This window comes from Microtus pennsylvanicus, chromosome 21, assembly GCF_037038515.1.
Source record: "Microtus pennsylvanicus isolate mMicPen1 chromosome 21, mMicPen1.hap1, whole genome shotgun sequence".
Lineage (NCBI taxonomy): Eukaryota > Metazoa > Chordata > Mammalia > Rodentia > Cricetidae > Microtus > Microtus pennsylvanicus.
The window spans coordinates 19092380-19106500 of record NC_134599.1 but is presented as its reverse complement, the minus strand read 5'-3'; the positions used below and the strand labels follow the sequence as shown (position 1 = coordinate 19106500).

At 43.3% G+C, this 14121-nt stretch overlaps 1 protein-coding gene across 3 annotated transcripts in view; it reads right to left on the bottom strand.

Moving 5' to 3' along the window:
* Babam2 (BRISC and BRCA1 A complex member 2) overlaps window positions 1-14121 on the bottom strand; it is a 384660-nt gene that overhangs the window by 341553 nt on the left and 28986 nt on the right. For all 3 annotated transcript variants that reach the window (XM_075955398.1, XM_075955401.1, XM_075955399.1), the window contains exon 3: window positions 6204-6280. In XM_075955398.1, the coding sequence (XP_075811513.1) occupies window positions 6204-6280 (77 nt within the window). The remainder of the gene's footprint in view (window positions 1-6203; window positions 6281-14121) is intronic.

The window sequence follows — 14121 nt, the reverse complement described above, 5'->3', positions numbered from 1 at the left end:
AGTCACCTATTCATTTATTACAGAGAATACAAAAGGCTAAATAAGTCTTTAGTGTGTAATGATATCATACAATAGCTTGATAAAACACACAATATATGATGAATTCCAGGTTTCATGTGAAAATCTTACAGTAATGAAATACAGGATATCAGCAAATATATCGTAGTATAACATAAACTCATACACCTAAAAAACTATAGGCTAACTATATAGCTATTTATTCTTCCTTTGTAGTAATAATGAGCGGCGGCGGGGCTGCGTCCCCAACACCCCAGCCGCCTGCTCGGCTAGCTTATGCCCGAAATAACAACACACAAACTGTATTCATTTAAACACTGCTTGGCTCATTTCTACCTAGCCTCTTCTAGGCTAACTCTCGCACCTGGACTAGCCCATTTCTTATCATCTGTATAGCACCAGTCTTACCGGGAAGATTCTAGCCTAAGTCCATCCTGGGTCGGAGCTTCATAGCGTGCATCTTCCCTGGAGCGGGGAGCATGGCGTCTCTCTGAGGCTTCTGCTCCGGAGAGGAGAACTGTCGAGTCTGAGCTCACTTCCTCTTCCTCTCAGCGTTTTGTTCTGTTTACTCCTCCCACCTATCTTCTAACCAATGAAATGGGCCATGTAGGGATAAGTCCCGCCCCTTAGGGGGCGTGTTCGCCTCGGGCTAATGTCTGCCTATAAATTTGGCGAGCGTGCTCCGAGCTGTCGCTTCTGCTTTCCTGGTCTCCGCGGGAACGGTGGTTCTGTAAGTCTATTTCTACATTAAAACTATATATATTTTTACAATCTGTCTGCATTCGTTTACGCCGCTACATTCCTTCTAACAGTCCCCCCTATTAATTAAAGTAAAAAGTAGATTTCAAAATCCAAAACAAGAGAAATGAGAAGATGAAGAGAAGAAAATAGCAATCAGTAAATGAGAAACCTCAACAAATTTCTGGGAAACAGAACGCAGATGGAAACTGGAACTTGATCATACAGAGCACTCATTGCCTCTCACAGTATTTGAGAACATGATTGATGGGTGGGAAAGAAGGCTTCATCCTTCCAGATATCCAGTGTGAGGAGACGAAAGAATGAGACACGGAGCTATGAACAGGGAGAGTAACTAAAAGCTCCTCAGGGAACAGTCCATACACCTTCCTGCCTGACGATAGCCAAGTGTGTACTCCCAGGAAAAAGAAAAAATACAGGAAGCTCACATTTAAAAAATGATAAAAACTGTTTTGATGATAGCTAAACTTCAAAATAGGACATTCAGGGGTCCCCCACACGAAGAGCTGGCCCACTGTGCACTTGAAGACTCAGGGATCCCCCACACAAAGAGCTGGCCCACCGTACACTTGAGCACTTAGGAATCCCACACAAAGAGCTGGCCCACCGTGCACTTGAACACTTAGGGAACCCCCAAAGAGCTGGCCCACCGTGCACTTGAGCACTTAGGAATCCCACACAAAGAGCTGGCCCACCATGCACTTGAACACTTAGGGAACCCCCAAAGAGCTGGCCCACCGTGCACTTGAACACTTAGGGATCCCACACAAAGAGCTGGCCCACCGTGCACTTGAACACTCAGGGATCTCCCACACAAAGAGCTGGCCCACTGTGCACTTGAACACTCAGGGATCCCCCACACAAAGAAAGAGCTGGCCCACCGTGCACTTGAACACTCAGGGATCCCCCACACAAAGAGCTGGCCCACCATGCACTTGAACACTTAGGGATCCCACACAAAGAGCTGGCCCACCGTGCACTTGAACACTTAGGGAACCCCCAAAGAGCTGGCCCACCGTGCACTTGAACACTTAGGGATCCCACACAAAGAGCTGGCCCACCGTGCACTTGAACACTCAGGGATCCCCCACACAAAGAAAGAGCTGGCCCACTGTGCACTTGAACACTCAGGGATCCCCCACACAAAGAGCTGGCCCACCGTGTAGTAATAAGGGCGGCGGCGGGGCTGCGTCCCCAACACCCCAGCCGCCTGCTCGGCTAGCTTTACCCGAAATAATTACATGGACACTGTATTCTTTTAATCACTGCTTGGCTCATTACTATCTAGCCTCTTCTAGGCTAACTCTCGCACCTGGACTAGCCCATTTCTTATCATCTGTATAGCACCGGTCTTACCGGGAAGATTCTTGCCTAAGTCCATCCTGGGTCGGAGCTTCATCACGTGCGTCTGCCTGGGAGCTGGGAGCATGGCGTCTCTCTGAGGCGTCTGCTCCAGAGAGGAGAGCTGTCGAGTCTGACCTCACTTCCTCTTCCTCCAGGCATTCTGTTCTGTTTACTCCACCTACCTATGTCCTAACCAATGAGGACCAAGCAGTTTCTTTTAATTTAACCAATGACCTTCCTCCATCACCACCATGCACTTGAACACTCAGGGATCCCCCACACAAAGAGCTGGCCCACCGTGCACTTGAACACTCAGGGATCCCCCACACAAAGGGCTGGCCCACCGTGCACTTGAACACTCAGGGATCCCCCACACAAAGAGCTGGCCCACCGTGCACTTGAACACTCAGGGATCCCCCACACAAAGAGCTGGCCCACCGTGCACTTGAACACTCAGGGATCCCCCACACAAAGGGCTGGCCCACCGTGCACTTGAACACTCAGGGATCCTCCACACAAAGAGCTGGCCCACCGTGCACTTGAACACTCAGGGATCCCCCCCCACACACAAAGAGCTGGCCCACCGTGCACTTGAACACTCAGGGATCCCCCACACAAAGAGCTGGCCCACCGTGCACTTGAACACTCAGGGATCCCCCACACAAAGAGCTGGCCCACCGTGCACTTGAACACTCAGGGATCCCACACACAAAGAGCTGGCCCACCGTGCACTTGAACACTCAGGGATCCCCCACACAAAGAGCTGGCCCACCGTGCACTTGAACACTCAGGGATCCCCCACACAAAGGGCTGGCCCACCGTGCACTTGAACACTTAGGGGTCCCCCACACAAAGAAAGAGCTGGCCCACCGTGCACTTGAACACTTAGGGGGTCCCCCACACAAAGAGCTGGCCCACTGTGCACTTGCACAGTTTATGAGTCCTGCTCAACTATCCAGAAGCTCTACACAGTATGTTCTTTACTATCTTAAATATGCATGACGGTTTTGTTTGAGGAAAGACTATAGAACAGCAGCTGTCAACATGTGGGTCATGATCCCTCTGGAGTTGCCTGAGACCATTGAAAAACACAGATATTTACCTTATAATTCTTAACAGTAGCAAAATTATAGTCATGAAGTGGCAATGATATAATGTTATGGCTGGGGTCACCACAACATGAGGAACTTTATTAAAGAGTCATAGTGTTAGGAAGGCTGAGAACCACTGCTGTAGAGTAACAGGAAGAGAAAGGATGATATAAAATATGCTCCCTGTGGATACTAAAATAATGACAGTTAAAAAAACACATTTTAAAAATATTTTTTACCTATTTCTTAAGAAATCATTCAGTAATATAATCTTTAATATGCAGGCCTATAAAACAAGGTAAAATCTAAGATAATAAATGCAGAAGCAGACCCAAAGAGTCATTGTGCAATTTATCAACAATACCCTGGAGACAATTATAGACAACAAATTATCAATCTTGAAAATGCAAAGGAAAAAACAGAAGACAAGTGAAAGCAGCGCAGGAAAAAAGAAAGAAGCAGGGACTTATCCCATCAAGTGTGAAGCCAAAAGACATTATCTGTGGTTCATGGGAATCCAGATAAACGAAGCCCTCATCACTACTGCAGAGATCATCCTAGCTGATAACAAGGCTGAGTCACGCACTTACCAAGAAGTTTTGGAACTGTTCACTTAATTGTTTGATGCAGTGTTTAAAGTGACCCTGGGAGGGGCTGAGGAATTGGGGGGGGGGGGTTCTACAGATGTTGACCATAGAAAAGTTTTTCTCTAGCCTTTGCGAGGCCCTGAATTTGATGTCCAGATTAAGAGAAAAGTACAAGTTTTAAACTACAAAGTAAATGACACAGGAACCAATAATGGTGATGTGCTTGCATTGCAGAGGAAGAGAGAGATACTGAAAGCAGGACAGGAAGTCAGAAGATAGCATCTAAACCGGGCCATCAGGAAACGGGCAAAAACATATTACTGAGAGAAATGGGAATCCTCAGAAGAACTAAACTGAAACCATTTCTTAAAATTATGATGGTTTCCTCTGGAAATAGGAGTGGGAGGCAATGCGGGACAGAAGACCAATGCTTCCTTATCTCTGTGATTTCAGCACTGTCTCCATGTCATTCGCAGGAGTGACTTACTTTGATCATTTCTTTTAAACTTAGTTAATAATTTCTTTTTTTAAAAAAAAAGTAGCAATATAATCTTGTCTACTACTTCACATAGGCAAAATGTTTTGTGCTTTTGTGGTTTCCTGAGAATGGTCTGATAATGCAAGGTTAACGGGTCACCTATAGCCAGGCGGTGGTGGCACATGCCTTTAATCCCAGCCAGAGGCCAACCTGGTCTACAAAGTGAACAGGCAGGGCTGTTACACAGGAAAACACTGTCAAGATGATTAAAAAAATGAATAAATAGTCACCTTGTCCTAAATTTCTCATTTAATGTTGTTACTTTTGGTAAATAAATACAAACCAATTCTAGAGAAAACTGAGATGTGGTACCTCCTGGTTAATAAGGGTAGAATTCACTGTCAATTGTCCCAAAACCCCAGTTTATCCACCATTCCATCTCGTGTGTGTGTGTGTGTGTGTGTGTGTGTGTGTGTGTGTGTGTGCGCGCGCGCGCGTGCGCACATACGTGCAAGCACAAGAGCAAACACACAAGTGCATGTGGAGGACAGAGGACAGCTTTAGGGATCATACCTCAGGAGTCAGCCACTTTGTTTTCTGAGACTAGGTCCCTCAGTGGCCTGGTACTTGCCAGGTAAGCTAAGCTGACTGACCACAAACCCCGGGGATCTACTGCTCTCTGTCTCGTCTCCAACACTGGGATTCTAAGCATGTGTCCCTGACCAACATTTTTCAGTGTGGGTTCTGGGGATCAAACTCAGCACTTTATGGCCTGCACTTCTCCCTCACACATCCATCTGATCTCTAATACCCACATTTTTCATTCCTCTTTTCTTAAGAACAGATCGATTTGAATACCCTGCTCACAAGTATAGGTTTCAGAGAGAAAAGGCCGGGTGCAATTACTGACACTAGCGAAGCAGAGCTATTATCATGTTCACAGTAGGCAAGAGCCTCGGTGCTGTGCTGGTGACAGAGAGGAACTGAGACAGCACAGACAGATGTTACAGATGCTGGCCCGAATCCCAAGCATGCACCTTGTGCGCCATCCAGACAACGTTGGAAGCACACTATAGACACTCAGGCCCCTCTCCACACATATTCAGTTTAAGCTGAATAACATATGTCCTTAATTTCAGAAAAGCAGCCAATATCTAAAACTGATTTTAAGAAAAGAAAGTCATGTAAAATGTCTGATTTCCACCTTCTGAGGCAACAGAAGCAGTTTCCTCAGAGACAGGTCATCCCAAGCTGCCCACACTTGCCTGCTTTCCTTGTTTATATTATCAGTTTGCCCCGTGAAGGCCATTTGCATTTCTAACTCTTGCTATAAAGGTCATAGCATGTTGACACACATAACCCTTGCCCAGAATCTTAGAGAAAGGATTATGCCAACAGGTTTTGATAGAAATGGGGACATCAGTCATTCTTACCTAAGGTAATTTAAATAATGGGGCATTTTCTTCTTTTTTATATTTATTTTATTGGGATGGGGTGGGGTCCTACAGCACACACGTGAAAATCAGAGGACAACCTGCAGGATTCAGTTCTCTCCTACCATGTGGAGCCAGGAATTGAACTCAGGTGGTCAGGATTGATGGGAGGCGCCTTTCCCACTGAGCCATCTTGCGGGCACAAAGCAATGAGCCTCCTAAATGAGTGCTTGTCTTAGCCCTCACTCCATAAAAATACACACACACACACACACACAAGCATTGTTGTGCTTGCCTCAAAATTAAGGTTTCTATGCGGGCCTATTGCTTCACTGTGAACACAACCAGGACCGGATGGCAGATAACAAGACAGTGACTGCTAGTGGGCAGTATCAGAAATCACTATGAACAGGCAGAAATTAAGCGGAAAGCAGGGCTACCAGCAGCTAAACCTGCGTCTCTATTCTGAACAAGGCGGCCAGCGTTTACTCACACTTTAACGTCTCCCCAGCGTACGGAATGTGCAGCTTGAAGCGGTCGCAGTTGGGTCCAGGAGTCAATGACGTACAGCTTAAGAAATCCAGGGGAGAGAAAAGATTTTTAAGAATAAAATTGAAAAGCCCACATATTTATAACATGTAATAAAGTAAATAAAAAGTAATTTTTATACATAAAAGGCTAAAAGAAGAAAATGAAAGCCTTTACTGGTCATGAAATCTAAGACAATATATGAGCCCTAATCTGAGACAATTATGTATCTCACAATAAAACCTCCATGCTTTCTAACAACAAACACTAAGTGCTTTAAGTACCTCTAGAAAAGAAGTCTATCTTGACTTTTAAAGCCTTGTATATCATCCAGAACGGGTCTCTAGTCCTTGGTGCCAAGAACTGTAAATGCAGAGAAATTTTATGGTCATATTTTAAACATAGATTCTTAGCTTTCACTCTGTTCATACAAAAAGAGCCCACTTTTGGCCTTTTTCTAGCGGCAGATGGTTTTCTTTCTTTCTTCAAAGGTACGATGCTTTCTCTAGCTCTGGCACACCATACCACTCATCTGCAGGAAAGCACAAAGCGTGGTACTTGATTTCAGATAAAATGCAAATGTGAAAGATGGGATTGAGTCAGCCAGCCAGGTCTCAACATTCGGGAGTTTTAGAACTCTAGGACTTTACGAGGTTTGGCAATGGCCTCTGCTTCTCCTACAGGTTTGTTTTCTAAGGTATCTCTACAAGTGAGAGCTTCATCTGCATGACATACACAGCCCTGATCTCTTAGCTGAATAAAAGATGGTGGTGCGCACACCTTTAATCCCAACACTGGGGAGGCAGAGGTAGGCGGATCTCTGTGAGTTCGAGTCCAGCCTGGTCTACAAGAGCTAGTTCCAGAACAGGTTCCAAAGATACAGAGAAACCCTGTCTCGAAAAACAAAACAAAACAAAAAAGACTCATAGGAAGCTGAGGAAAAGCTCTAGGTGGGCTCCGGCTCGGTTCAACCATGCCCAAATTTCTCATTTTATTTCCCACATTGTTTGCTCTATGCTGTAGAGGCAGCAATCTTTTAAAATCACAGAGTCGGTTCAATAATAGGATTCTTCTGATTAAAATCCTTCTCTGCACCTGGTAGAAAAACCGACTCAACTGCCGCCACTTGCAGGCCCCTGAACTACCTGCCTCTTAGTGGTTATCATCACCTTTTGCTCTTCTGGTCCCGTTTGCTGTGGCCCGTCTGCACTACCCAGACGTCCTCCTTAGCTGTACCAGCCTATTCTTGCTTTTGTGCCCTTGCGCATGCTGTCCCCTGCCTGGACTGCGTGCCCCAGGACTTTGCTTGGCCCTCCAAGCTACTCGAGTTTGGATTTCCTCTCCTCTGAGGGTCCCTTTGATTTTCCAGTGTGGAGCAGCACCTGCTTTATCGCAAAACCCTGAATTTTTTTTTCCTTCCTGTCCCTGGCTTATCTGTTACTGTTTCATCCTCACTGGAATACCGGTAGACTGTAGACTTTGGCTGTCTATCTGCCTGGTGTTCCTGATGCGCAGAGCAATGCTCAGCACCCTCCTCTAAATGAACTCAATGAGCTGGCACTGGACCACACCGCTGAAGAAAACGTGCTTTCGGATGAAGACCTGTGCAGTAAGCGCATCTTTCACACACTTCACCTCACCTCCAGAAACTGGAAATGTGCTATTTTACAGTCTCACACGGGAAAGCTAAGAAAGGGACATCAATTCTACACATCTGAAAGTGGGAACTACAACTGGGAACTCTTTTTTTTTTTACCTAAAATTACATTTTTATTGTGTGTGTAGGCATACAGTCATGTGTGTGCACTCCGGTATGTCGTGGCACACATGTGGAGGTCAGAGTGTAACAACTTGTGGGAGTCGATGCTCTCCTTCTACCATGTGAGCCCCAGGGACTGCACTCCGGTCAAGTTTGGCAGCAAGTAGCTTTATCCAATGAGCCACCTCGCAAGCCCTCAAGTGAGAATTCTTGCTAACATCAGAAGAGGTAGTTTTTTTCCTACTACTACTTTTCTAACACTTTACTTCAGAAACGTCTGCAGTTACCAATTTGATTTAAGAAAATGTTCAGCATAAGCTTCATGTACCCTCAGCTTCACAGTCTCATCTAAGCCCATGCCTCCTAGAATTGTTCTGTGTCTGTTTGCTAACTGTGGCTTGTTTTCTCAATCCAAATAGAGGACTTTAGTGCTGGTAAATGTTACATACATTAAAAAAACAAAACACTGACCACAGTGCTAGGCACTCGACATGCATACTGATAACCACAACTCAAAAACTGTCACTGAAGCATACAGGCCTCACGGGTTCTCAGAGGGGGCACTGGCATTAGAAATAGTGTCCAGGAAGAACACTGTGTGACTAGGTGGGTATTCCAACCAGCATATATGCAGATAAGGATTTGCTGAATGAGCCAGGCATAGTGGCACAGGCCTTTAATCTGAGTATTTGAAAGGCAAAGATAGGCAGATTTCTGTGAGTTTGAAGCCAGAATGATTGACACAGACAGCATGGCCAAGGCTACATAGAGAGACCCTATGTTAAAAAATAAATGACGGGAGGGAGGGAGGGAGGGAGGGAGGGAGGGAGGGAGGGAGGGAGGGAGGCAGGGAGGCTTTGCTGAATGGATGTACCAGCCTATCAAGCCTGAAGCTTGTTCATGATAAAAACTGATGCCTTGCTGGTACTGGGAGACGCTCTCATCCCATCTTGAGAAGAGCAATGTGTGATTATTGGGAAAGACCCTCCCTTAGTAAGGTCAAACACTGAACTCAGAATTTAAACTTTAAATAACTGCTTAAAATTTTTCTAACATTCACTGGGTATGCATTAAGTGGCAACCACTATTCTTAGTTCTGGAATTAAACTAGTTCCATTCACAGTAACCTTTTAATTTGGGCACAATAATCATTTCCATTTAGAGAAGACATGAGTGAACCCCCTGGATAATATGTAAATGACTTGCTTGTAGTCCAGACCAAAGATGTCTGACTACAGAGCCCACTGTACAAATCACCACACTAAGCCATCTCTCAATTAAAGTGATGGCCACTAGAATTAATGAAAAAATACAAAGTGGACATTTTTAACAAATGATATTCTATTAACAAAGTACCAGCAATGCAAAGCAAGTGCTGATAACCAAAAAGAGGTTTTGATCAGAAAGTAAAGGGAGGGGACAGAGGACATGAGAACCAATTGTGTGTGTGTGTGTGTGTGTGTGTGTAAGGGCTGGCAAGACAGCTCAAGAGGTAAAGTACTTGTCACAAACCTGCCAGCCTGACCAAATATAGTAGGTATCTATCTCTTGAAGATTGTCCTGTGACTTCCACATGCACTGTGACATGCTCCACTCACACACATATACACATGTATGCACGCACACATACACACCCAAATGTATTTTTTCAGTTAGAAAATATACATGTGTAATAAGAGTATCAAAAAATCCATTACTTTGTATGTTAACTAAAATTTAATAAAATATGCATTTCATTAATATGCATTAATGAAAATCACTTATAAATATGTATAAGAACCATATTTGCACACATCAACCAATGACATAAAAAAGAATAAAGTCCTTGACACTTGATTCCTTAGATCTACAATGCTGATACTCTTGATTCATTTAGCAGATTATTCATGAAAAGTCAAAAAATGGTGAAAAGTAATTTTTATTGATTACTCTTTAAAACTATTTAAAATCTATTCCTAGTTATTGAGATATGATTCAAATTATTAACTTTTCTGTATAAATAGAAAATGGTCGATTTCACTGTATTTCACAGAATTTTAGTTGGCCAAACACTAATGGAGATTAATCAAGATACATACAGGCATCTCACAATCTTTAGAACATCAACATTCTTAAGACAATGCAATACACAAGAAAACATGCTTTCTGACTTAAGGCTAAACCTACTTAATTCAATACTGTATAAAAAAGGAGTGAGTCTGATCATTTCTGTTCTTTAAGGCATCTAAGAAGAGGAAAATAGATGAATTCAGGGTCCTTCCCTGAGAGTGCGTCAGTTTCCTCCTCCAGGGTATTCATTCACACTTGGCATGTTCTCCTACATAGCTTCCTGTTTTCGAGATAATGACGTTTGTGCTTCACCAACAACACTTAACATCCGCTAAGACGGAAGCCTTCAGCTTTGGCAACCTTAAGTAACAGGTGACAGGGAAATAAAATAGGCTCCGAGACCAATAATTGCCTTGTAAATAGCACGAGTCACATGCTGCAGTGAGTAATTGATAGTTGATATTTGCCATGGTTTTAATTTTATAGAGTGAAAGTGGGTTTTTTTTTCAGGATTAAATCGAACATCAATAAATTTACTCACACTAAGTCAGCTTCAAAATGACCACAGCATCCAAACTGGCTGACATCTTATCTTAACATCTATCTAAATAATCTACAAAATGCAAAGGTATTCAAACCAATTCTAGGACTCTCAGCCCTTTAATGCAGTTACTGCACATACAGCCAACTAAATCAAACTGCACAACGTGAAGTTTACACCCCCCTCAAAGGAAACATGTGAATTAAAACTGGTAAGAAGGAAGTAGCCACATTATACTGTAGTAAATCTCTTACACCATTCTCCAGGAAATGGGACTATCCACTGAATAACAGGACTTCCTTGACACACCACATGTATATTTCTGTACCACTAAAACCTAAAAGGTAAATTTCTAGAACCTACTAGGAAATTATGCATTTAATTCCTAGAATAGAATTCCAAATAACCATTACCAAAGTAAGTGACTCATCCTAGGTTTTTTTCCTAAACACCACAAAAATAAAATATTCAATGTGTTTAAGTGTGTTTGCCAATTTGTGTGGCATCAACTGTTATTCCCAGTTTCCATGTAATATCTCCATTTATAAATGCTAAATTTCAACTATACCTTAGAATATGGAGTAGAAGATGTTGGTTGGTATTCCTCTGACAAAAGTCAGATTTAAAATGCAATGATTGTAGTAGAAATGATGGGCTCAAACACTACTTTTTTGTTTGTTTGGTTTGTTTTGTTTGTTGGTTTTTCGAGACAGGGTTTCTCCGTAGCTTTTGGAGCCTGTCCTGGAACTAGCTCTTGTAGACCAGGCTGGCCTCGAACTCACAGAGATCCACCTGTCTCTGCCTCCTGAGTACTGGGATTAAAGACTTGCGCCACCACCACCGGCTCAAACACTACTTTTAATCTATAGCAAGGAAGTGTACGGTGGGCCTGTGCCTCTAATCCCAGCACTAGCAAGCAGAGGCAGGTAAATCTCCATCTCAGTAAATTCAAGGCCAGCCTGAACCACATATGAAGTTCCAGGACAACCAGAACTGCATGGAGACCCTGTCTCACAAAAAAAAAAAGGAAGGAAGGAAGGAAGGAAGGAAGGAAGGAAGGAAGGAAGGAAGGAAGGAAGGAAGGAAGGAAGGAAGGAAAAGAGAAAGAAAAGAGAGGTACCAAGTCCCCAAGTTTAACAAATTTCTTTGAACAAACGCCAAACTCACTGACTGCTAATTCTTTTCTAATAAGCACCAGTGATTCCCTCCGTTAACACAATAAAGGAAAAAGTGAGTAATCTCAATAAGTACAGAGTAAGTGATAAAATCATGATTTTCAAAATTCTCTGTAAACTAAAACTAAAAAGGAATAACTTTGATTTCATAAAGAGGCCCCTACCAAAATAAACAAACAAAAACCAAATCTACACTAACATCAAACTTATAACAAAATACTCTCCCCTCTGAGACGAGCAGACAGGAGGTCAGCTCTCACCACTGCATTCTCCATTGCGCTAGGGAGTCCCAGCCAGGACAGACAAACATGGGAAGAGAGCCCAGAGGCTGGGAAGAAAAATAAAACTTTGTTATCTGGAGAGAATATTTGCATATACAATTTTTTTTTTAATCTTCCGGTGTGCTCTTGGAATTAAGATACAAGCTGAGCAAGGTAAAGGGACAAAGACATAGGGAAATCAATTTTATTCTTCACACCCTCAACAATCAAAAGAATCAAACTTCTAGGAAGATGCCGCCAAAAACAGGACCATGCTGGTAGACTGCTTACGTCGTGTGTGAGATGGCTCAAGTTCAACCCCCAACACGGCACAAAGATTATAAATCAGTACCAAATGGTTGAATATAGATATAAATAGCACAACAGATGTGTTAAGATCTTTATGCAAAAACCTATTATTGTATTAAAAGTAAAATAAAACAGAGAGAAATCATGTGTATGAATTAAGACTCGTGATGAGAAAAATGACAACAGCACTCTTTAAATAGCCCCAAACTGAACAATTTAAATGCAATTTCAAACACAACACATGATGTCCATTGGCTAAAGGACAGATTAAAAAAAAGATAAAATAAACACAAACATTGTATAGTAATGAAAAAGTACTTTCACTGAATGAAAGACTGTATACTATCATAATTCCATTATTTAAAATTCAAAATTATAAAAAGTAATATTGCATATGATAAGTGACAAAAGAAAATTACTATGATAAAAATCAAAATGATTTAACTACTGGAAAAGAAAGAAAAGGCCAATGACAAGAACATATAGCACTCCTAGCATGCTGACGTTTCTGTGTGTGTGCGTGCACACAAACAAATGTGGTATGTATGCATGGAAATACAGAGGCCAGAGGCCAGTGCCCTGCTCTACCACTTTCTACCTTACTCCTTTGAGACAGGGTCTCTCACTAACCTGGAACTAAGCTGGTGGTCAGCAAACCCCAGTGATCCTTCTTTCTCTGGCCAGCCAGTACGGTTACTCACAAGTCTGGGTTATAGGCACATGTGAAGTAGTGCCCAACCTTTTCCTAGGTGCTGGGATCCAAACTCAGGCCCTCATGGTTTCAAGCAAGCTCTTACCCACTCAGCCATCTCCCATCCCCCAACACTTTATTTCTTGACCTGGAGGCCAAGACGGTCATGTTTCAATATCTACCAAATGTAGATACATCCCACATATCATCCATCTCTTGAACTGGACTTCCTATGGTCATTAGATGTCACGCCCCACCTCGTCCAGCAAGGATGACACGCGACACACCGGAGCTCTTCTCACTGCAGTTTATTCCAGGACTTTATTTACAGCAATCTATCTCTATCTCCTTCTCCTTCTCTTTCTCTCTCTCCTCTCTCTGGGCAAACCTCTCCCAGCCCTTAAGTAGGCATGGGCTGCCAACCCCGAACTGCCAGATGGGCACTGCCCATAGGTTCACGCATATGCAGGCAGCTGATAATCATTGTGTGATCATAGCATAGGTCAGGCTTTAGCCATAGGAGTTGATTATACATCTCCATCAGGTGTGACACCACGCAGCTCACTACAGTTCCCCCTTTTGTTTTGTAAAGCATCAGGTAAGAGTAGAGGTCTGATCTCTGTTAAAAATGGAACATGTACTAGTGTTTGTCCAGGTGTCATCCACTCAGAGAACACTAGACCTGTCTGGTGCCTTTTTACAGAGGTGGGAGCTAGACACCAACCCACATGCAATCAGACTTGCTCTTACATCTCTAGCCAAACTTGGGGAGACTGTCCTGCTTCAATGGCCGTGAAGGCCTGAATGATCATAACTGCACTGCGATGTTGTGAAACCCTTATGTGACAAATGCACCACAGGCATACCAGGGAGGCAAGCACTATTAAGCTTGCCCCAGGGCTCTTATTCCCGCCCATTCCCTCAGATGATCCATGGAGTGATCCAGGAAGATAGTTCTTCTGCCAGGCTGGTATCCATGAATGTGGAGTTCACAGTCACCATCGCCACCCGCAACTTTTCCAGTTGTTGTTCGAATTCACCAGACCAATTACCTAAAAGACAGCTAGACAATTCTTTAAATTTTTCATATCACACACAG